Source organism: Coptis chinensis, chromosome 5 (genome assembly GCF_015680905.1).
Source record: "Coptis chinensis isolate HL-2020 chromosome 5, ASM1568090v1, whole genome shotgun sequence".
Lineage (NCBI taxonomy): Eukaryota > Viridiplantae > Streptophyta > Magnoliopsida > Ranunculales > Ranunculaceae > Coptis > Coptis chinensis.
This window is the reverse complement of record NC_141460.1, coordinates 50,020,482-50,045,494: the sequence shown is the minus strand read 5'-3', so window position 1 is coordinate 50,045,494 and position 25,013 is coordinate 50,020,482. Positions and strand designations below refer to the sequence as shown.

At 36.0% G+C, this 25,013-nt stretch overlaps 1 protein-coding gene across 1 annotated transcript; it reads right to left on the bottom strand.

Annotated features, from left to right (window-relative positions):
• Positions 1-4,733: 4,733 nt before the first annotated feature.
• Positions 4,734-13,912, bottom strand: LOC147497792 (serine/threonine-protein phosphatase PP2A catalytic subunit-like). The gene is made up of 6 exons (XM_086560095.1): positions 13,497-13,912; positions 11,472-11,586; positions 11,214-11,322; positions 11,034-11,111; positions 5,269-5,460; positions 4,734-5,180 (listed from the first exon to the last, which is right to left on the bottom strand). The coding sequence occupies exons 1-6, from the start codon at positions 13,753-13,755 to the stop codon at positions 5,007-5,009; spliced, it is 927 nt and encodes a 308-aa protein (XP_086416221.1). The 5' UTR covers positions 13,756-13,912; the 3' UTR covers positions 4,734-5,006.
• Between the last annotated feature and the right edge of the window lie 11,101 nt (positions 13,913-25,013).

Here is a 25,013-nt window from a genome sequence, read left to right as displayed (position 1 = left end):
GATATAAACAATGAATGCTCATACATGGATACCTATTGGCGGATAGCTAATAGTGGGTATGAACAATCAATGTTCATAGCTGTTGGTGGGTATGAACAATGATTGTTCATACATAGATACCTATTGGTGGATATAAACAACCAATGTTCATAGCTATTAGTGGGTATGAACAACCAATGTTCTAGTTATTGTTGGGTATAAACAACCAATGTTCATATATATTATTAGTGTATGAACATTGATTGGTTTAATGTTTTGGTTTATTGGTGTGTAAACTAATATGGCTTTCGTCACATGCGTTGCAGTTTTGGTTTTGTGAGCACTCTGTAGTCATCAAGAAGGTAGAGAACCATGAAACCAAATTCCCAAGGTGTGCAAGGTGGAATTTGAAGACCTTGCTTGATGCGTTCGAAAGACACCAATAACAGAAATAGCTGCAAGTCAGATTATTGTTGATGCTGAAGCAGCAACGGAGGCTGAAAAGACTTTACTTCATGACATGTATAGTGATTTAGTCACAAACAATGAAGTAACAGTCCAGGCTACTATAGAAAATATTGATGCATTGAAAATGGAGAACAAAGAACTGAAGGAGAGGGTCATTGAGCTTGAAAAGCAAATTATGTCTTCCAGAGATGAAATTGAAAAGTTAAAGGAGCAGCAAGAGAGGGATATGTCTGATGAGGTTGAATTGCAACCTAATGAAGTAATGGATGAAGTCCACCCACCTAAAGAAGTACAATAGGGGCATCCTGATAAAGTCACGGATGCAGTCCACCAGGCTGAAGTGCAGCAGGTGCATTCTGATGAAGTCACAACTGAAGTAATGGATGAAGTCCACCCACCTATAGAATTGCAGCAGGTGCATCCTGATGAAGTCATGAATGTAGTGGATGAAGTGTAGCAGGGGCACTCTGACAAAGTCACAACTGAAGTAATTGATGAAGTCCCCCCATCTAAAGAATTGCAGCAGGTGCATCCTGATGAAGTCACGGATCAAATGGCGGCGCAGTGCAGGGCATTCGACGAAGTCACAATTGAAGTTGCGGATGAAGTTCAGCAGAGTAAGAATGTCGCAGAACCCTTTGATGGTCCATCATTTGATCTACGCCTAACCTTGTCACCTTCAGATAAAGATGAGGGGAAGGATGTCGAGGGAGCCAAGAAACCTTGCTCACTTGTAAAGCGAGTGAAGCCAAATAAAGAAAGGAAAAGTAAAGTGATTGGCGAGGATTTCACTGGAGATGGGCGAAAAAAGAATAAGAAAGGTGACACTGGCAAGCAAACTCTTGTTGATAACAATACCGTTCATTCTCTGTTTGACCTGAAGACGTGTCAATACTATGTGGGTTTGGAAGAAAACCATCAAGAAGTCATTGACACGTTCTTTAAAATTGCGGACAGTGGGTAAGTTTAAGATGCCAAAAAATAATATTTTGAGTAAATATGTTGTTTGACTAATGGTTATTTCTTATGGTTTTTGAAGAGCTATTGCTTGGTCAAATGGAACATTACAAATTCAAGGTGTTCTAGTTGAAGATATTCTCTTTGATAGAGAAATTGATCACCATGTAAATTTTATTCATACCACAATTGGACTATGAACACTCATTGTTCATAGTCTTTAGTTATGAACACTGATTATTCATACCCACAATTGGACTATGAACATAGTTTTTAGCTATGAACAATCATTGTTCATACTCCAACAATGGGTATGAACAATCATTGTTCATACTCGAGCAACTTGCCAAAAATCTGGTAGCTATGAACACTCATTGTTCATACCACAATTGGACTATGAACATTATTTGTTCATACTCCAGCAATGGGTATGAACATTCATTGTTCATAGTCATAAGCTATTTATGTGATGCCAATTTAAAAAAAAAAAAAAACTTATCCATTCAACAGGTCATTGATTGGTGGGCGATAGAACTTCAACAGAGGAAGACTGGAAAAGCAAAGACTTGTCTAGTATCTGCAAACTCTAAGGTTAATTTTTTATTAAAAAAAAAATATTGTGTCATCTATTATTATTGTCACATTCTTATTATTTCACACAATTATTGCACAAAGATTGTTGGAAGAAGTAGGATTGGAAACCATATTGAAGAGCATCGACTTCAATATGAAATTCATTGTCATTCCAATTCATTCGAACAATCATTGGACTCTTCTTGTCTTGGAGTTGGTAGACGGACAACAAGCAAGATGGTATTACTTCAACTCCCTAAGCCAGACAAAAAAGGGGTTGGAAGTTGCAAAAGAATTTGTGAGTTCGACAATAAACACTTAAATTATATAAAATTTTATATGTTGAAATATAAAAAAATAACTTATTGTAATTTTGCAAAAGAAGATACTAGTTGAGTCAATAAACAATCTTATCAGAAAGGGGGATTTGAAAATCCAGCTTGTCAGTAATAAAGGAAGAATACTTTCACCAAAATATCCGCAGCAAAACAATAGGTAATTATTTATTTATGTGTTACATGTGTGAACTATGATTGTTCATACATATTGGGTATGAACAATGAGTGTTCATACCTCAGATAGCTATGAATCGAACATTGGTTGTTCATGCCTCAGATAGGTATGAATACAATGATTCGTCATATTTAGATATGATTGTGATTTGACTATGTATTCTCTAAATTGACTGTGTACTCTCTAAATTTAGGTATACAATAGGTATGAACAATGACTTTTCATGCATCAGATAGCTATGAACAATCATAGTTATACCCATAAGAACTATGAACAATATTTGTTTATACTCCAATACGTATGAATACAATGATTCCTTATATTTTAGCACTGATTGTGTATTCTCTAAATTGCAGCGTTGATTGTGGGCTCCATGTCTGTAAAATGATGAAAATTTTGTATGAACAAGGTCATATGGATTTCTATCAATTTATAAATGAAGAGGAAATACAAAAGCTGCGCCCTCACATTGCATGCAGAATGCTTTCAGACTTGCCGAGAAGTTGGAGTAAAGAAAATCATGATTTTCAAGAAAATTATAGGAAGGGAATGTTTGTTGAATGAATGTGAGATTTTAGAAAGGAAATGTTTTACTGAATTAATGTGAGGAAGGCAAAAAACAATATATTTTATGGTGTGTTTTGTGCACAATTATATTTTGTTTATAAACAGGGAGCGACTCTAGATATTTTGTGGTATTTTTTGTGCACAAATATTTTTTTGTGCACAATGATATTTTGTTTATGAAAGTTAAATATTGGTGTTCTTAATGTATTCTCTTATTATTATTTATATTCTGTTTATTTATAACTAATTTTCATATTATTTATATCCTTTTTCATAACTGATGATCATAATAATTGGGGCTATAAACATTTATTGTTTATACCTGTTTAAAGGTATGAATAATGAGTGTTCATAGCTCTAATAGGTATGAACAATCAATGTTCATGTCTGTTTTTGGTATGAACATTTATTGTTCATATATGTTTTGGGTATGAACAATCAATGTTCATATCTGTTTTGGGTTCATGTTTTTTTTGGTATAAACACGAATTGTTCATACCCAAAGAAGGTATGAACAATCAATGCTCATATCTGTTTTGAGTGTGAACATTTATTGTTTATATTTGTTTTGTTCATACATATTGTTTATAGCCAATGTTCATAATTTGGGGTATGAACAATCAATGTTCATAGCTATTGTTCATACATAGATAGGTATGAACAATCAATGTTCATAGTTATTGTTCATACATTGATAGGTATGAACAATCATTGTTTATAACTGATATTCATAATTGGGGCTATGAACATTTATTGTTCATACCTTTTTAAAGGTATGAACAATGAGTGTTCATAGCTCCAATAGATATGAACAATCAATGTTCATGTCTGTTTTGGGTATGAACAATCAATGTTCATATCTGTTTTGGGTTCATGTTTTTTTTTTGGATATGAACACGGATTATTCATACCCAAATAAGGTATGAACAATCAATGTTCAAATCTGTTTTGAGTGTGAACATTTATTGTTCATATCTGTTTTGTTCATAGCTAATATTCATAATTTGGGATATGAACAATCAATGTTCATAGCTATTGTTCATATATGGATAGGTATGAACAATATTGTGGGTATGAACAATCAATGTTCATAACCGGATTGTTTCAGTTGGGTCGGGCCGTTTATTTTTTTTCTTCAGGAGTATACTTGGCCTTTCATCTACCCGAACCGTTCTTATTTCGTCATTGTGAATGATTACAAAAATAACGTGTCCTCTAGAGTTTCTCTTTTGGCTGATTTGTCCTCTAGAGTCGCTCCCTTATGAATAATTGTATGAGGGCTTCTGTTGAATTAGAACCCTGAATACTCAAATCTAAGATGAGCTCAACCCAAGTAGCCAACATGCCAAACTGGAGAGATTTAGTAGCAGAAGAGTTGCTATTCTTCTATCAGTTCTATGTGCATATACACTGTACATCCATGCCATACATCTACTTATATTTCATGTGTTTATATTATATCATATTTAGATAACCTGATAAACCATCCACAATTTGAAGTGACTGCTTTACATTCTTCATTCTTCACAAAACAAGCTGAAATCGTCTCAATGAAAGTACTACTTACAGAATGGCGAATTCATCTGACTAAAGAGGTAAGGATCAATCGGGAATAGTCGTCTAGACTTCCCTTTCAAAAAGTTTGGTTTACTAAGTTGGAAAGTACAAGTACACCATATAACAAGACACCCTGTTATTGCAACTTCTTTCTTTGTATATACCATACAAATAATGCCTCTCATAAGTTCCCTGACTAAACAGAGCATTAACAATCGCAAGAGATGGATAACTACAAACAAAAGAATAGTGAAGAAGATCTTTATGTTTGTCTGAGTGTCTGTCTCTCTTTCTCTTCACCCACCAAACACCAAAACTCTTTTCTAAAACACATCTACAGACGCACAGCAAGATATAAGAAGCATTAACAACAGGTGGAAGATATAGGTAGATCACAAAAAATAGTCAGGAGTCTTGCGAGTGGTATCAGGTTCAATCTGTCGAGGGGCTGGATCAAATTGAAGGAAGTTCTGATCCATGTTCTCTCCAATTTCAAGTATTGCAGCCATGTTTCCACAGCGGTAACAGTAGTTTGGTGCGCTGAAAACAGTCACAACATTCTTCTCCTGCAATATATTACAAAGACAATAGTAAGAAACAACTAGTTACCTTAAATAAAATCCCAAATTTCAGAACACAGTTCTCAATCAGAACCTGACACCAGTTGTAACCATCCATCACAAGTTGATGCGCTCTAGCGACAAGAGTGAGTCCATTGGTGTGGTTAAACTGCTCGGCAATATCCTGCCCGAATGTGTAACCAGCTCCTCGAGGAGATATTCCCCACCCACACCGGTCATCCGGATCAGACCATAGGAGATCACACATTGGACCTTCATGAGGAACCTAATACCCCAAACAGAAAACCAGAATTTGTCACTAAAACAAGGGGCTATTTTAAGCATGTTGAAAAATTGTATCAAGATGGTAAATGGTGTCAGTTAAAGAATAACACTATGATACACAGTAACCCCCCCCCCCCCACTCTCCAATCACATAAACAAACACAGACAGCAATGACACATATCACTATATATTTATTCCACGGAAAGCAGCAATGAGGAATAATACGTTCATGTGCTTCTTCAAGTTCCATTTCTGATGGGGATTAAAGTTTTTACATCCACCCACAGACAGAGGGAACCCGGATTTTTCATGAGGGTATACAAAATTTCAAATCAACCTTAAGAAGTTTGCAACCAAGAATCAAGTAAAACGGTCGAATTTCTGAAAATCTCGGTAAACTTCATTAAAAAAATATTGATGAAGTATTTCGTTTTTTATACATTTTTAATAGTGAAGGAGAAAATCTTCAATAAAATTTACCAGGGTAGCTGAAGCTTATGGTAAGGCTAGCTTTTCGTTGATGAAACGATTATACTACATCTTGACGAAACATTAAAATGGACTATTTTGTACCAAGTGTATTACGATCATAATAGCATGTATCTAGCTTGTGCAGGATTGGAATATCAATTTTAATTAAGTTGTTGACGTGTTGGATAAATACCATGCATGATTTTGAATGTATAAATACAAACGTGTGAACTATGCAATGAATTTGCATGTGATCAATTGGAGAAACAAAAGGAAACACAAATAAGATGATTCCAATCTCAAGCATAGCTTGTTGATGCAAGGATGCGACTCAAGTATATATATTAAGATTTTTCCCCAAAAATTGACAGTATACAACTGAATACCTTTGCCACTACCTGGGTCCATCCCTACCTACAGAATACTCTAACTTGTACAATACGTCTAGGATTTTCACAAGATCTCTCTAATGGATACCGGATTTGAAAGATGGTTCTCTACATAGAGGAGTGAAGGCTTTCATAGAAAGGAACTAGAGATGTTTGAAAGGAAGAGGGACTGCATCAAATATCCATATTAGTAGTACTGTATTAGGTTCTTGTTATGCAGGATACTAGGATAGCAATTTAGAGGTACAAATACTAGGGGTGTGCATAAATCCGATAGACCCGACAAAACCGACCGACCGACCCGACCTGAACCGTGCCATACGGGTCGGTTATCTACTTAAGATCGGTTCGGATCGGTTAAAAATATGGCAAAACCGATTAGGTCGGTTCAGTTGTCGGTTATATTTGTGATAACCGGAAAAAACCGACCCGACCCGCCTATATACTAATATATTAGAATAGAAGTATTTAATTTAATGTAAAAGTATATATACTATGATAAGAAGCTACGTCCTAACCTAATAACTTATAGCTTACACTTTGTTTACAGCTAACAGCCGCCACCAGACCTCCATTTCTTTGATTACCCATTATATTCTTTTGTTTTTTATTCTTTGATTTTTGATTGATTCTCCCCCATTTGATCTAATGGGGTTCTTATTTGATTCACTATTTGATGTTTATTTATTGGAATGATACTATTTCGAAAATCCTTTTTTTTTTTTTTCTGGATCTAATTTAATGGGGTTGAATGGATTTGATTACTCATTCTTTGCATTTTTCGAAAATCCATTTTTTGTTTTTCTGGATCTAATTTAATGGGGTTGAATGGATTTGATTACCCACTCTTTGTATTTTGCTCTTTGATTGAATGTTTTTCTGGATGCTTTTGAGTATGTGGGGTTTCCTTAAAACTTGTTTATGAAACTTCAATAAGTTCCATGATTGCAAGTTGCAGGCGAGAAGGTGTTGGAGTTGCTGGCAAGAAGAAGGTACTAGATATCAGATTGGGTCGGTTAATTTCAGTTAAACCGTAACACAGTCTGGTTTGGATTGGGTAAAGGTTGTGTGTGAAATTGGTCGGGTCAGTTTCTGTTCAGTTAAGTCCAGATTATCGGTTCAGTTCGGTTATTGATAAACATGAACCGAAAGAGTCGGTTCGGTGATCGGTTTTAACCCAAACCCGACCCAAACCGACCCGTGCACACCCCTAACAAATACTGTGAGAGAGAGATGAAGGACAGCGAGAGTGAGACAAAACATTACTTGAATTGTATGTTTGTTAGATGGGGGACATATTCTAAGGTGCTAAATAACTCCTAACTGAGCACACTCGCTATGTTGCTATCAGAGAGAACTTTATAAATTCTCAGACCCCGAACAATATGTCCATTTTCCTCCCACATGAACAAGCTAAGCGGGCGATTTTTAAGATCAGATATGGCACGCAATCTAGAAAAACTCGGAATACAGGCCTCTCACCTAACCATACATCCTCCCCGAACCAGAACCTCTCACCGCTCCCAATAGTGTTCTTTTGGAAAACCTCCCCCGTTGTTTAGTTGCCTTTCCAAAACTCACAACCACAAGGAACAAAGCCAAGATCACTAATTAACCCAGATCAACCCTAGAGGTGATCACCTTCCTCCAAAAATTCTCCCTCTCCTCTTTGAACGCCATAACCGTTCACCCAAAAACGCAAGTTGAACTCAAGTAAGCTTCTAACACCCAAACCACCTGCCTGCGTAGACCATACAGAGCCTTTTCCACCAATCGGAACCTGTCTTATTCCTCAGTGCCATCTCAAAGAAAATCTCTCCACTTTATGGGTCACACTCATGGGCAGGCGGAAAAAGACATGCACTGTAGATAGGGATGCTAGATAGAGTGCTCTGATTAAAATAACCTGGTCACTTTTGGAGGAAACAATCTTTCCAACCTGCAAGCATCTTCTCTCAACAGTGTGGGGCTGAAGACCTATTTGGCAGCCCCCAAAGGAATACCCAACCAGAAGGAAAATCCGGCTTCACAGTCCACGGCAGAGGCCATACTATTCATCTCAACCCCAAACACACACACTCCGAGAATAGTACTCTTTGTCATGATGATCTTATTCCGGCCCACTTTAAACCCTCAACAGCTCTTCATCGGTCAGCTCTATCAAAGAGTACTATTCTATCAAAATAAGTACCTTTTGAAGTTGGACCAAAAGATCCCCTTGCCTTTTGAAGTGGGACCAAAATAAGTACTATTCTTTTCCAGTACCTCAACTGCCAACAGGAAAAGAAGTGAGACCAAAAGATCCCCTTGCCTTTTGAAGAAATCCGCTGGTGAGCCGTTAACAAGAATACAAAAAATCCCCTTGCCTAATGCCTCTATCACCAAAGGAATGGTACCCTTGCAGAATCCTTCATTCCTTTATCCAGCAACTAAAAATCAGTTAGCAATAACCTGCATTTGATTCTTTAGACAATCAGAACAGACTTCAAACTCTTCATAATACGCCAACTGAAATAGCTATACACTACCCTACCAAAAGCCTTGTACCATAAACCAGGAAAGATGGGCTAACAGTTTTCCTTGTCTAAATGCCTAGAAGTCCCACCATACACTATCATTAACCAAATTAACCAAATTTTAAGGGTTTATAAAGGTACACTATTTTTTTGCTTGGTAAATACCGTCCTGAATTACCGTCCTGAATTCTATCAAAATCTTGTTTCCAAGCATAAAGTCTAGGTAACTCCCATTCCATATGATCGTAATCTTACACGGAATCAATTTTAGAAGCCACGACTAATTTCAGATTATGGTAATGCTATTCATTAGCATTTAGAATTTCAATAAGCAACTACAATCTATCTTAACTTTTTTTAAACAAGTGTCTAAAAGATATGGCTTAAAACTAGTAAATAGCATCTGAGATATAATCTGGTACAAACTAAAGATTGAATTCATTGGATTACTCTGAAAAGTCTTGACCATATCATACCATGGTAGTTACTATCACAAACATTCCCATGAGAAAAATAAATCCATAAGATGTCATTAAGACATTAACCAATATGTTAGTAACACAAATATGTCTTTGTCGGTACAGGCCCCAACAAGATTTCAAACAAAGAAAACCAATGGGAACTGAGACTACAATTTCCTTTGACATCCTTTCTCCATTTAACCTGCGATTTAAACAGGCTTTCTCGTTATTTATTTTAACACAGCTTTTTACTTTGACTGTTTTAATTCTCTAATCCAAAGAAAAGCTGAAATTCCTCATTCCTTTGACCAGACAAGCAGCAACTAAACTCAGCTTTAAATCATCTCCTTTTTAGGTATACTACGTTGGATTACTCGTAGTTCAATATAATGACCTTAATTTTGAGACTATCTGTGTTCCTGCCGCAGTACTAATAGACAACAGCACAGAGGATCCAAAATGAATTTCTTGATTTCCAAATACTGGTCATTCCCAAAGAAGAACCTAGGTATTCTTAGCAGTTTAGAGCCATTGAGATCCATTCTAATCATCTACAACAACGAGTTGCAAAGGCCATTGAAGCCCATGATATCCAGACAGCTGATTACCGATCAGAGATTCAAGCGATTGATACTTAAACACTTCCACCATCCTATTTCCTATCTATATCACTCCATCAGTACTTAAAAATTTCGGTTACGATGTGATAACTTTTCAGCTTTTCTTGTCACTAAATGCCCAAAATGGGATCTTGCAACAAACTTTACTCCAGATTGTCGAGATATTAGATGGTCATAAAGCGCTGAGAAATAAGGTCTATTCAACATAAGGAAATATCTATTGAACATAATATAGTAAAAACTATGATGCACGGATACTCCTAAAATGTAATTGCACCCGTATCGGTCGGGTACGATACCAATACGGATACTAGATACTTCTAGGGTACTGGAATCCCTGAAATAGACTTTATGTGATAGTTCTACTCAATTGAAATGTAAATTGTTCTTGAGGCATCAAGCCTGACCGATACGGATACTAGATACTTCTAGGGTATTGGAATCCCTGAAATAGACTTGATCCCATAGTTCTACTCCATTAAAATGTAAATTGTTCTTGAGGCTTCAAGCTGTATTGACTTTAACATGTGTTATAATTTTTCACATGTTCCTGAATAACTTTACTCAAAGAACTACTAACATAATTTTCAAAATACACATATATTTAAAATATTCAATATTAATTAGCCGTACCCATAGACCGTACCCGTATCTTAATATTTCAAAAAAGCCGTATCATACCCCGTACCAGTGTCGCCGTGTCGGTACCCACCCGTACCCGTATCCGTGCATCATAGAGTAAAAATGTAATGACATGGCTACATAAGGTAAGCATTAAAGTGTACCATTGACAAATTTGATATCTGCTCTAGATATGAAGAGAATAAGAGTTGCATCCTATTTCCCATGCTCTAGATATGAAAAGATCAATAAAGCATACCATTGACATATTTCATATTTGATATCTGCTCTAGATATGAAGAAATTAAGAAATGCATCCTATGTCCCATGCAAGTGTCTGTACAAGTGTTTAAATCTGGGCAGGATAAAAGAAAAACGTCGCAACAAAGTGACAAAGATGTCCAAATTTATCCAAGCTCAACTTTAATATCATTCATCTTTCAAAATACAGACATGACCAAACTGAAACGAACAAAGGAAATAGAGTGTGCAAACCTCTTGTATGCGGTCCAAGGCACGGATATTATCTAATGTATCTAATGATGGTGAGAGACCACCATGCAGACAGAAAACCTGCAAGTAACACAACAAATATAATAAATAATCACTAGAAGTCTAGAAGCAATACAAGCTGGATATCTGTAAAAATGGTTAGCATCATTTAATAAATCAGACCTGGCTCTCAATCAGAGCTGTTAGCGGTAGATAGTCAAAAAGATCAGTAAAATACTTCCAGACATTGGCATTTCCATATTTTCTCAAGCACTCATCATAAAACCCATACCTGAAATAAAATTTTCCACAATTAAGTCAATATCCATGCGATTTTTCCGAGTAACAATCACAATTCCTCACAGAAGTTGCTGAATAGTAGACTCTAAAACAATTCTTGATGATTAATTAGTTCACAAATACACACACTTTTAGCCTTACACTTGAGTTATTTGTCGGCTCTCATGATTTCCTCTTAAAATAGTGATTCTATCTCTGTATCGAACTTTCAAGGCTACTAAAAGTGTGACAGTTTCCACTGAGTAGTAACCACGATCTGCATACAAAAAAAGAAAAATATTAGGAGAGGTGCTAATGTTATTATCATTAAAAGGCTATAAGAAATTTTCACGGAATGCACAATATACTGAAACTTAAAAGAGATGATAGAAACATGGAGAAACAAAGAGTGAGAGGTCAAGATGATATAACAAAGGAAACAGGAATAAGAAGTTATATTCATATGGCTCAGACGATAAAAAAATTTGCAGACCGCAATTTTTTTTTAAAACTGCTCCTCCACTCCGCCCCAAACATATGGGTCAGAAGATAATACAGGCTTAACATTAAGGTTTTCCTTCACACTTGTAGCTTTGTCTAGTACCACTCTTGTATTTGTATTTCCCTTTGTTGGATCGGAGTGGGATATCTCAACCTACAAAGTTTTACTTTATGATTATCAAAAAAAATATATTAAAGACACTGTTGATAATGGACACTGATTTTCAACAATAGTTGAATCTACACATTTCAGATCAGTCACTGAATACTGTTGGTTTTCACAAGTTCCAGACAGGACCAGGGTAGAAGTATTTGAAGTTTTGTTCTTGATTGGTATTCCGAACACGCCATTAATGCTTGAGCTCTTTCAACAGATTCTCTCCAGAAAACATAATACCATACAAGATCATCAACTAGAAAGTAGCCAAGTACTCTCTTGGAGACACTTTAAAACCAGCAATCACCCCCCTCCTCCACCTATTTATAGGGATTCAACTGAAAACCTCGGTAATCATAATAAAATGGAATGCAGAAACTGGATCAACTTGCCGTACCTCTACATAACTTTTGAAGAATCCTTCAAAAGAACCATTGATAAATTGAAGAAACGAGCATATTATTCACGCAAACTCGGATCCATTCCCTCCATCTAAACCCAGTTCCCATCTTTTAGTGTATATAACTATATATAACTCTAAAAGAGGGAGAATAAAGAAAACCCCGAAGCAAAACTATATTTTCGTCTAGTGACATTTGCAAGACAGAAAACAAAAAAATCCATTCAAAAAGTGTGCTTAGGCCCATCACCTAGGCTCTAGGCTCTAGGCTCACCTCAAGCACCTCGCGCCTACGGCATTTTAGGACCGCTCCTGGGGGCACCTAGTGTCACTTAGGCTCGCCTACGCCCAAGAGCCTGGGACGCCTGCTGTCACTTGGGCTTGCCTAGTGAAGGGTATGGTAGATGAAAAACCTCTGGGAAACCCTCACTTTGCTCACTTATCTAAAAATCTTAATTGGGTGAAAACCAGAAGGAGTTTAGGCAGAAACACAAACAAGGCAACACTAGTTCCCTACGATGACCTGAAATGGGGGTTTGGGGTAGGGGGGCTGCACACCATCCAATCTAAAAAGCTAGTCAATTCTAGTTTCCAAAGCAATGAATATAACAAACTATTCTGAATTACAATTACAAAAGCAGAGTACATGCTACACGGAGTTTCCACGGAAACCATGAAAGAGTATCTCTAACACTTTCATCTCTTAAAATTAATTCATTACGAAGAAACCGCTATAAACAGGACTGGGTGCACAATCACATACAAACATAGCCAGACTCAAAATTCAATAAAAATATAAACCATTGAAAAACAACAAAACAAATTAAATAACCACACCTTTATTCAAATAAGCAATGAAGTATTCAACAATCATACACGCTTGGATAAAAAGAAACAACAAAAATTACCTAAATTCAGCTTAAACTATACGCAATGGAGTATCAACAATGATACACAGTTGGATAAAAAATATCTAAATTCAGCCTAAGTTGCAGAAAATTTCCCAAATAGAGCATTATATCATCATCCCACAAAGTGGAGAGGGGACCCATCACCTCATTTTCAATTATCTAACACCATCCTGAAAATATAATTAATTAGAGGTGATATAAATTAAAAAAAGACTAACCTACGTAATCACCCATGAAGAGATAATTAGTATCAGGAGCATTCCCACCAATCCTAAACAACTCAATCAAATCATGAAACTGGCCATGTATATCTCCACAAACGGTGACCGGACATTTAACCGGTTGAACATTCCATTCTTCAACTAATATAGCACGTGCCTGTTCACATAATCCTTTCACATCACCTTCTGCTAACGGTTTACATTCCATTAAATGTGAGATCTGTCGATCCAGATCCCCCCCGTGAGTATTCTGCATCCTTGATCGAATAATTTTTTTTTTTTTGGTTTTAATAATTTGGAGAGGGGATTTTTTTTCTCATTTTTTTTTTTTTTTTTGGGTTTCAGACTTTGAGTGGCTCGGCTGGTTTATTAGAAAGGAATTTTTTTTTTGTTTTTTTTGTATCTGGTGGTTTGTGGGAGTAAGTTTTTATGTTTTTAGTTGAGGATTGAGAATGTGACACGTATGTGTGAGCTGGATTTTTTTTTTGTAAATTTTCTGTTTTAGACTTTTGTTTATGTACTAGATTTCGTACCCGTTAAATGTATTTGCCGTTAATTGAATGCGAGTAGGGGTGACAGTTTTGTATACGACCCGCTAACCCAACACGAAATTAGCGGGTTTGGGTTGGAAAAAAAGGCTTTTGGGTCATTTAAGAGTTGACCCGCCAAACCTGTCAAATAAAAGGATTGGATTGGGGTCACACATGTTAACCCGGGTAACCTATTAGTATACCCGATTAGTTTTCGGGTCCAATGGGTTGGGTCATCAACCCATGACCTGTTTTAAGTCCTTAAACATATATGTTTCCGAATTTTATAAAATCTCATAATCCCAATTACCTAAAAGAAAATACTAAACATAAAATGATCAACTAGATTTAGAAGGATCAGCTGGCAATCCAGCATATAGAATATTATAGATTCATTCAATAAAATATATGATCACATACATTAACATTGAACCCTTACTCTAGTCTCAATTATATTAAGAGAACAATGAACCGTCAAAGTCACAATAATATTTGCATTTATTTAATAATAGGTTTGCCCACGAGGTAGCAAAGTGGACAAACTGGACATGCATAGTTGTTGTTTCTAGTTTGGTTATGTTTTTTGTTTGGCTAATAGGTTGTTTCACTTGTTTGGTTCAAGCGTTCAATAAATGCATGTGCTTCAACAACTCTGCGCACTTTTACAAGTTATTTTATTATTTAGATTAATAAATATTCTTTATCCAAAAAAAAAATATAACTTACGGGTTATCTGTTAACCCGATCCGAAATTGACCCGATGGCTTAGCAGGCCACCCATTATATATGCGGGTTGGGTTTGGGTTTGACAAACTTGACACGATTAGTAATTGGGTCGGGTTTGGGTTTGCTCTCCTAACACGTGACCCGAGTATGACACGACACGAACCCGACCCAACATGACCAATTGCCACCCCCTAAATGCGAGTAATTTGGTTAAATGATTTCAATGAATGGATAGTGTTGAAATATATTAAATTGGAATCTGTTGGAATTATGGTTTTTGAGATTATCTGAATGCCGGTAATTTGATCTTTGCACTTTTCAGTGTTTTTAGAAGTTGACTTACTACGTGCTAAAACTCAATAATTCCTTACTCACTGTTTTTTTTTCTTTGAGAATGTCGGTCCCCGTTCGAAAGTAGGATTTCGCTCCAACTTCTAAGACAAGAATTTAAATGATCACAACCTAATCTACACTTTGGAGAACTAAGTGAGAAGGATTTTATAGATAGATTTTTTTACACAAGTTATCTAAAATTTGTAAGTTTGTTTATAGTTAAATGAAAGAGAGAGAGATAGGGAAGGATTAATCCTACTCATGCAAGGCCTAGCTACAAGTCTTTTAAAAGCAGTCACTACCATCTCAAATCCCTAACATAATATACCTATCTCTAAACATATCATGCTAAGATGTAGAATTGAAATGATATTTCATCTCCGGAAATATCATTCCAACTCCTAGTTCTACTTTTTACAATAATTGATCGATAATTGTCAATCTCCGTCATTTTGGGACGGGATGAAAAATAGAACCTAAGTCTTTTAAGTAGTGATTTTGGAATCCTAAATTTGAAGATGATCCTCACATGAGCATCATTAACCCTCCCCTCGGGAGAGTTTTAGCTCATGATCCTGTGATTGAATTAAACTACAAGAAGATATGTGAAATGAAAAAAAAAAGAGAATGAAACAAGAAAACTACAACCTGCTTACCTAAATGAAGAAGAGTTTATTAAAACTAGAGAGAGTTCCCCATTAACAAGTTACAAGCTTTTCTAAAAACTAAGAACTAAAAACAAAATTAAAGACATGGATGTAAATGAAAAGTAAAAGTCAAGGAAGTAAAAGCTCCCAACTCCCAAAATCAGCCCCCTTTACATAAGAGAGCCTTTTTTCTCTTCTCCCACGTGAAACACTCTCCTCTCATTTATTTTTCACTTATCCACAACTAACTCCCATTTGACACCTTTCATTTTTAGATAATCATCACCTAAATCCAACTAACTCATTAACTTCATGCAAGGTGTCAAAATTGCACCAATTATTTGCACCTTTGTCTTGACTTGCATGATGACTCATCAAATCTTATGGGCCCGCTTAGTGGGTCCACGTCTGATGTCCAATGGCGATCCGGTCTTTTGGCATTTTACAACTTCCCGCCTATTTGTAGAGTTCATCGCGACCGATCGTCGGAGCGACTCACTCGTCGATTCGAGTCCCGGTTCAAGAGATATGAGCTTCGGAAGTTTGATGCTTCGCGTAATGTAATCCTGTTTTCGATTGGATTATTTTTTTGAGTCTTTGGGCTTTAGTCCGAATTTGTTGGGCTTCACATGGGCTTGATCGGAAGGCATGTGTATACTCCTATTCCGCGGCTTAAATGTTTGGCTTTATCATAATTTTACATTAGTTGCTCCAACCCGCAAAAGCACGAAGATGCGATTATTTCATGATTATTAAGCACAAAATTGACCAAATGTTATGTCTCTACAGGTTTTATAATACGCTTTTGGGTGCTTATCACACCACTCCCAAACAAAGATTTTGCTTGTCCCTCGCTGCAAAGAAGAGACATTAAAACAGATAAGTGGCCAAAACGTGCATTCTAAGCTAAGTCTCGTTTTCAGCAGAGCTGGTTGCATTGACCGTATACGCAACAAGGCCTTAAACCACTAGGAATTCCCTAGTGGACGAAGTTATAGCCTCGTGAGAGTTTTCCGGAAGATACTCACAAACTTCATTTATACTACAATGACTTAGTAACAAAAGCTTGTTTCCTAAATTAATCTCGGATATCTATACATCTCCTTAGCGGGGAACGAGGATTAATTCTTTTCAAACTCAAGTTAATATGCATACAATAATTAAAACATCTACATATGAATATGCGATTCATTGAATTTACATTGAATTGCACAAGCGGGGCTGTTTCTAGATTCTTTGGAGAGTGTACCTAAATGGGTTCTCACATGTATGTGTAGAAACACAAATTCGCCATAATTTTCCCACTCGGGTTTTGTTAACTCCATTAATGCGTGGGCACACTTTTCCTCACATACTCGATGACAGTCAATAGAGGAGCCGAGGTCGATCAATCACATCTACTACTTATTATCACACCATCCTACTCCTAATTGAGCTAGAGGTCTTTATTAGGTATTATGGGGCTTAGGTGATAGTGTAGAAAGAAATGGAAGTGGAAGATAAAAAATGATAAGTATAAGAGAATAAGGTCTTCAAGATATTTACACTTGAGAAATCATTGTTTTCTTTTCCTGCTCCTACCTGAGTTTTCCTACCTTGCTCTTAAGCCTTATTTCATTTTTTTTTTTTTTTTTTTTTTTAGGCTTTAGAAACATGATCCTGTTTATTTATTTATTTTTATTTTTGAAGCAGGTAACTAACTTTTATTTGGAACAAGTCTTCTTTTATTTTTCTACATTTCGTCCTATTTCTCATTTCATCATCACTTAGGTAGGTTCTTTTATTTGGGGTTAATATATGGGTAAGGAATTTTTGGTGAAAGTGAAAGGTTTGATGAAAGGTTCGATTAGTGACTAGCGGTAAAATTTGTAACGTAATAATTTATAGCTATGTCGATCCAAAGAATGCCTAAATTCTAGGTTAGGTTGGGATGGTGATCAAGTAAGTCGATCGTGATTTTCTCTATTCGAAAAACTACTCCTCTCGTGGTCATTACTCACAAATCACTCATATCGAGGCTTTTGGTTAGATTCTCCACGGATTGATAGTTTAAGTAGACTAACCGTGGTTTCGAAAACTTATTGTCATGTACAATCAATGATACTCGGTGCATGAATACTCATAAAAGATATAAAACTATTGTAATGCGTATTAGCTTAAGTTTCTTAAAAGCGAATCATAATTCAAATGCTAATGTGAGACTTCTAGATAATTTTCATCATTGAAAAGAAACAAGACATTGTCACTAATTACATTTACTAACAAGAGAAAATAGAAACTATATACGCACTACAAGTTTTTTTTATACCTATATATATATATATATATATATATATATAACTCAAACAGAGTGATGATTAGTCTTCTGAAATAGAAATAGATAAAGAAAGGAATTACACGATAACCGTAAACAAAATTAGAGTTGGATTGCTTTGGAACAAAAGTTCATGGTAACATAATATATTATCTGAAAAACAAAACAAAGAAAAACAAGTAGCACACTATATACAATTATATACAGTTAGATATATGTACAATTCCCTACTCAAGTTTACCATCCAGGGATGTGGTGAAGGTCCGGCCTCTTCTTCAAATGAAATGCATTTCCTTAGTATCGCCAAAAGATAACGTATTCCCAAATGGTGGCCCATTCTTGTTCACCGATTCGCTTCAAATGCTTCATCATTTTATCATCGCTTGGATAACAACGAACATGTCTCAAGTATCGTGCAGGACGTTTCCATTGCCTAAACCTTAATGAACGAATTATCTTGTTTGCTGGGCACATAGAATCTACTTTGACCCAGTCATGAAAAGTAGCTAAAAACTGTGGGAAATGTGTCTTCATAATTCGGCAAGCAGTTATAGGTAACACTACACCAGAATTCAAGAAATAGGACACACTCTTAGGACTATATACCCCGTCTTAAATTAAAAACGATAATTGCCGTCTTAAATTGTCTTAATCCGTCGTAGTTGTTTTTTTAGGTTGACTAAAGTTGACTCCAGGACATTAGTTTTCGTCCCAAATACGAGACGAGACAAGTTGTCTTTCCTGGTTTTGGTGACCGTCGTAGATTATTTTGAGAGAATGTATTGCTCACGCACCCAATATTTCACTATCCCGCCCAAGATTTTCACCATTCCGCCCAATATTTCTTTCTTTTAGTAACCCTAGTGTAAAAGGAAAATGAGACTTTGGTGGGAATGATTTGTAAGTTAGAGCAAAATCGGCAAGAGCTACATCTATCTCTCTCTCAAGTTTGGTAACCCCCTCATCTCTATCTCAACTTTTTGTATCCCTCTCTCTCTTTCATCAATTTTCGTTTTTGTTCAGTACCTCATTTTCTGAACCCCATTTTTTTTTGTTTGGATAATCATTTATGAACCCCAATTTCTAGGGTTGTGCATTATTGTAAGCATACAAAGTGGAGAGGAGGTGTCAATTAAATTGGTATGTTCTACTCTTTGTGTTTTTTTTTTTGTTTGAGAATTTTAAAGCAATTTGTATACAGCTTGTGTCTTTGTTGTAGTATTTTGATGTGATTGTTCACATGCTAATTTTATCAGACCTAATTAAATCGTCAAGGATTTTGTAAGAATAATAATTGAATGTTAAAGATCTCTTTTTTCCTTAGATATCGATGTCATGATACAAGCTTGCGAGTTGATAGTTTTTCTCTGTTGATAAGTATAAGTTTGAATCTTTGTTGAAGCTTATTTAGTAGGTTGGTAAGTTTGGGCCTTGGCTATTGTCAAGCCTTACATATTTCTTTTTGTTTACCTAGTACTTACCAAGAAGCAAAGACTAAAAGACAAGATATGAACCATCTTTATCTTCTTCCGTCAGTAGCACCAGTACTATAGTGTAAGTACTTAAATTTCTTTATTTCTTCCGTAGTTCACCTTTTAATTCAACAACCCTTTTATAAGCTACTGGGATTGAGTGGTACGTGTGGATAGTGTGACAGATCGAGTTTTATCGTTTCAACACGAGCAAAATTTGAGTTTGTTCTCTTCGTCAAGTTAGTCGAAAGGTTAGAATAATTATCTCTCAATTAGTTAATTTAGATTAGATTGAATTAGTGTTAAATTTCGTTAGATTATGATATATTTCAAAGGATTGAATTGGGTAATTGATTGTGACAATGGGTATTAAGATATAGTGGTTTGAGGAATTTAGTGGAGAAGGCGTAATCACAATTGTGGAGTTTACCTTGCTGACTTGGTAAGAAGCTTAACTATTCTAATTTGTATGTTAAGGAAGAAAAAGACCTTGTGCTGAACAATTGCTGAATTTTAGATTGTTATTGTGCATTAAATCCTTGTCGCACATAAAGTTCTTTATCACTTGATTTGAAACAAGTGCCAAGACTGTGGTACTGGAAGCAAGAGCTAATTTAGTTTGTGTAATATAAATTGTGGGTGTTGTTCTATGTTGTTCAGGCTAAGTAGACCCCATTAGTCGTGTGTACCATCTGAAACACTTGATGAAAAGTGTCGAAGAGAACCATATATGCGAACTGATTGGTTCTCATATAGGCATGTTGTGTTGATTGGTCATTTGGTTGTAAACTGATTTTTAGTATCTTTGTTATCTAGTTGGATGGGTGGAAATTGTATATGATTGATTGAATTGGCAAAGTCAGATTAGATTTCCAGTAATTTTGCCCTATCAATTCTTTAGTAGCTTTAATAACATAGTGGAAATATTGATTTGTATTTGGTGTTACTAATGAGTAGTTGAAGAAAAGCTATGAATCCCTTACTGTTTTTGCATGAATTCGGCCTTCATATCTTTCATTATGTTAATGAAATATTAATACCTTATTTTTTTTCTTATATTTGTATGAAGGAGTTCCTAGGTCGTATGGTTGGATAAAAGGGACATTCTTTCTTTAAGAAAAGTAAGATCGGTGGGGTGAATTAATACTTATCTTTTCTTTTGGTAAGGAAATGAGGCTTGAGCAGCTAGCAACAAAGGAAAATGGAAAACCGGAGTTTGGCTAGAGAAGAGGACAAACACCAATTCTTGTTATGCAAAGAAACAAAACAACATAAACATTTCGTAAAAATTTCCAAACCAAATTTCAAGGTTATACTTTTGTTACCTGAGTGAATATATAAGTATCTTTAAACCATGAGCAAAGCTATGGCAGTCATTAGGTACCAGTAGAAGGTCCATGGCTTTACTCTAGTGGATATGGGTGTTTGGTTCATAGTTTTCTTTCCATTCTAATATTATGGCTGCCTTGTTGAGATATAATTCGGTATTCTAGTGGTGCATGTTGAAATTCAGTTGCTCCACCATTACATGAGTAAACGGTAAGGTATGTACTTTCCAATTAAAGGTGGCAAGCGGTAAACTCGGTGTTGGGATGGTTTTGTCGCAAAGACGAGTCACCGCGTTAAAAATTTGATTATAGGGGTTTTATGTGAAAACTGTTTTCAGGTACTTAATCCCAAAAACTGTTTTAGGGACCTTTCTAGAAAAACCTGTTTTTTTTTTTGGGTTTTTGTTAAATTTCGGATCTGATTTTTTGGGCAAAAAAAAAGAGATAGAAAAAACAGAAGAGTGGAGAAGGGGGGGGGGGAGGGGAGAGAACAGAAAAAGAAGGAAAGATAGATAGAGAGATGGTGTACAAAGAGAAGAAGAAAGGGAAAACAGAAGAGAGACAGAGAGAGTTGACTGGTAGGAGTGAGGAGAGAAAGAAAGAAAAAGAAAAGAGATTGAAAAGAGATAAAAAAGTGAAATAAGAGGGAGAGAGATCAAGAGAGAAGTGAGGAAAGAGAAAAGAAAAAGAGAGGGAGAGAGAGAAAATAAGAGAGGAGGAAAAAAAGAAGAAGAAGGAAAAGAGAGAGGATGGATGGCGAAACTTCGACAATCGTGGTCACTTTCGTGAAGAACAACCCCTCTTTGATTCTTATTAAGTGAAACTAGTGAGTACTTAGTATTTTGTTTATGTTAACTATGTGTATGATTTATTTTTATCTTATGATGCTTTTCTATTCGTCATAACATATATGTGTAGGAAGATGAATTGATAATATTGTATGTAAGCAGTAGTTTTCTTGGTTTAGTTTTCTGTGGTCGGTTCAGAAGAGTCCTGAAAAATCATGCTTGGGAATGAGGTCTCAGGGCTTGAATAAGAGTTTTAGATCTACAACTCTTCTTTCCAATACAGTTGGATTCACCTCGTTTCAATATCTACACAGTAAGTTAAGACTGTTTTATTACAGAGAAGTCCGTCAGGATTTTTATGACTAAGTTCTGTGTTTGGTCGCGTTCTGTGAATTTTCTATTAAGAATCTGCTTTCATGGTCTAAACATTAGTTGTAGGTAATTTAATTATGTTTCAAACCCAATTTACCTTGTACTAATGGCTATGTTATTTTACATCATCTACAACTTATAGCTGAACAACACATACAGTTTTGACGCAGGATTCCCTGGTCATTAAGAAGTCAATTGCTCTTGCTATTTAAGTTCACGGTCATATAGGGGACATGCCAAGAGCATGTGAAATGACATGAAATGATAATTTTATTACGTACGGTGTGATGTTAAGTGAATTCACTATTATAGTATTTAAGTATCAAATAAGTGCAAATGTGAGTAACTACAAACATTATCTTATTCATCATTATTTATAGCTGATTGTTCTTGTTCTAGCTTGAACGGATGGAATGCAGAACTAGTAATGTAGAAAAAGAATCAGACCTACTGAAAGAGTAGTTGGAAGATCTCAAGAAAGAGCACGACAGAGATCCGGAAGATATTTTGGATCTGAAAGAGTAACTGGAAGATCTCAAGAAAGGCCATGGATTTGGATCGATATTTTCTCCCAGCCTGTTGTTTCTAACGGTGAGCAATGGTTCTTTATCATTAATTTTCATGTTTGGCTTTTCTTCTTAGCTCATGAGAGGATGCTGAATGAATTGTGATAAGATTATAAGAATCATGGATTCCCTGGCTATACATTTCTTATTCATTCAGGGCGCTCGGCCGGTGCTCCTCCCCTTTCTGTCAGTGGATAGCTCCAACCACTAGTGCAAGTTTTTATCCTAGGGAAGCAAGTCCAGTTCTTTGCGGAAGAGCTGGCTTTCCATGCTCTTTTAAGGTGTTGTGCTAACATTTTATGAAATTCTAGCTGCCTGTATGACGTGGGACTTGGCAGAATCCGGGAAGCACTTCATTACAACAATTATCAACGACTTTGATCTGGTGCCGACATTCTCAACTGCTTCTATTGATGTCCTTCGTTCTGAGGTGCCCTTCTTCATACGTAATAACTGCTTATGGCGAGTGGTTTTTGTGATTGTCTTTTATCATACCATGCTAGCTAACATCAGAATCCTTAAATTTCTTGCAGGTCACTACATCATCTTAGTTAAGTGATCTGCGGGATCAAGTCAAGCATACTAGAATTTTGAATGTTGTTTATCGACCGCATCCGCTTTAGGATCACGCCTACCCTCTATAGCTAGCACAAGAGCAAAGGGTTCTTTGGGGCAGGTGCCATTTTGCTTCCGATCTCGGTGAGTACTCGAGGTAACTATGTAGCAACTTTGAGAACTTATGTTTGCTTTTGAGCTAGGGATGTGATTTATTGTGCTAAATGATTTTTTCGAACAATTGATGTTACAAACTTCTTATGCTTCTGTTAGAATTTGAGGAAATAATATTGTCTTTGCCGAACAAGTATTAGGCCGCAGAGATCATAAATTGCAAGGCATTGCCTTGGTGGTTTGGCCTTTCTCTTTGGTACTTTAGTAGCACATTAAGCTATGTGACATGGACACTTCATATTTTGAAAGCCTCAATAATGAATTGACTCTTACAAAAAAAAAAAAATCTTTCTAGTAGGGAAAGGTTTGTGTTGTGTCTCCGAAACAAATGCTAATCTGTGCCCAATAAGATAAGTATCCGCATATCCGTGTGGACACAAACACATTGATGCATAAAATTTCTAATTGTGGTTACCCTGATAGACTAAGAACACTCTTTGTTAACATAGTCACAATTCCATAAGATGCCCCTAGCATTGATTTTCTTGTAAGGAGGCGCTTTATAAGGTTTTAACCCCAAGAAATATCTGTGTAACTAGAGAATTGAAATATTTTTTTACCTAGCTATGTCCTACTTCATATAGGTCGCCATGTCGAAAACCAACACACCCAACACACACCATGTCAAATGTTTCTCGATATTAATTAGGCTAAACAATTTTTTTTTTTTGCTAGGCTATAATTTTTTTTGCTACATAGCGAAAACAAAATGTCTTTCTTGTCCCGATGCCCGATCACGAGGCTTCTTGTTTGTTATTATTATTAGGTTTAACTTGGATCTAAAGTATGAACTTTGTTTTTCATGTTGTCATTATGATTATATGTTGGGTACTTCCAGTAATCTTTATCCGCGACCCGTCATCTCTATCGTCGTGGTCCTGCATGGGTGCTCGCCGCCGTAGTGTGACTCCATTACCAACTTCTAAAGAGGACGGAGACGGATCTTAGGCTTCTCTTTTATCAAATAGAACTTCTGATGCCCTTGAGATTGTTTAGTCATGAAAGGTTGTGTGACTCAATGAAAGACCAAATTGCATAAAGGTGATGAAGATAGGAATTTCAAAGCACAAATTGTTTTTTTTTTCCATTATGTTCTTATTATGCCTTGTGTACTTTAAAAGCCTACTTATTTATTGGCAATCAATAGCTTGAAAACATTGTAAATTTTGGAAAACCAATGTATAATATATCAAATTTTGAAATGTGTTGTTTTAGTATGTTTGTGTAATTGATTTTATGATATGAGAATCATGTAGTAATTAGTAGCGGTGTCGGGGGAAAATAGGTTCTACTAAAAAAATTAATTATTTAAAAAAAATTACTTTAAACAAATACGACGGGGATTACTATCGTTATTTGGATGAAAATTTGTTACTTGGACGAAAATTTACGACGGTTCAGTACGTTCTAGATTTGAAAACATGGAGTGCTAACAAAAAGAAAATTTGCGACGGTTTTGAATGTCCTATAATTAACGACAGCTTTAAGTGTCGCGACACCCGTCGCATTTCTAATTCGCTTTTGCAACGCATTTTCCGTCGTTAATATTAACGACCAATATTCGCGACGAACTCTAGAACACCATTTCCGTCAAAATCTCGATTTAGGCGCCAATTTCCGTCGTTTTGGCCTTTTCTCGATGTAGTGTAAAAGTATATACCGATCCCGGCAAAGTACGAGCTCGTTTCAAATTGGATAACCACGGTTTA

Excerpts from the sequence above, each read along its gene's own strand:
- LOC147497792 (XM_086560095.1), bottom strand. The coding sequence starts at position 13,755 with ATGCAGAATACTCACGGGGGGGATCTGGATCGACAGATCTCACATTTA. Across the intron at positions 11,587-13,496 it reads CTTCATGGGTGATTACGTAG|ATCGTGGTTACTACTCAGTG; the intron begins GTTAGTCTTTTT and ends TTTTGTATGCAG. Across the intron at positions 5,461-11,033 it reads CCTTGGACCGCATACAAGAG|GTTCCTCATGAAGGTCCAAT; the intron begins GTTTGCACACTC and ends TTGGGGTATTAG.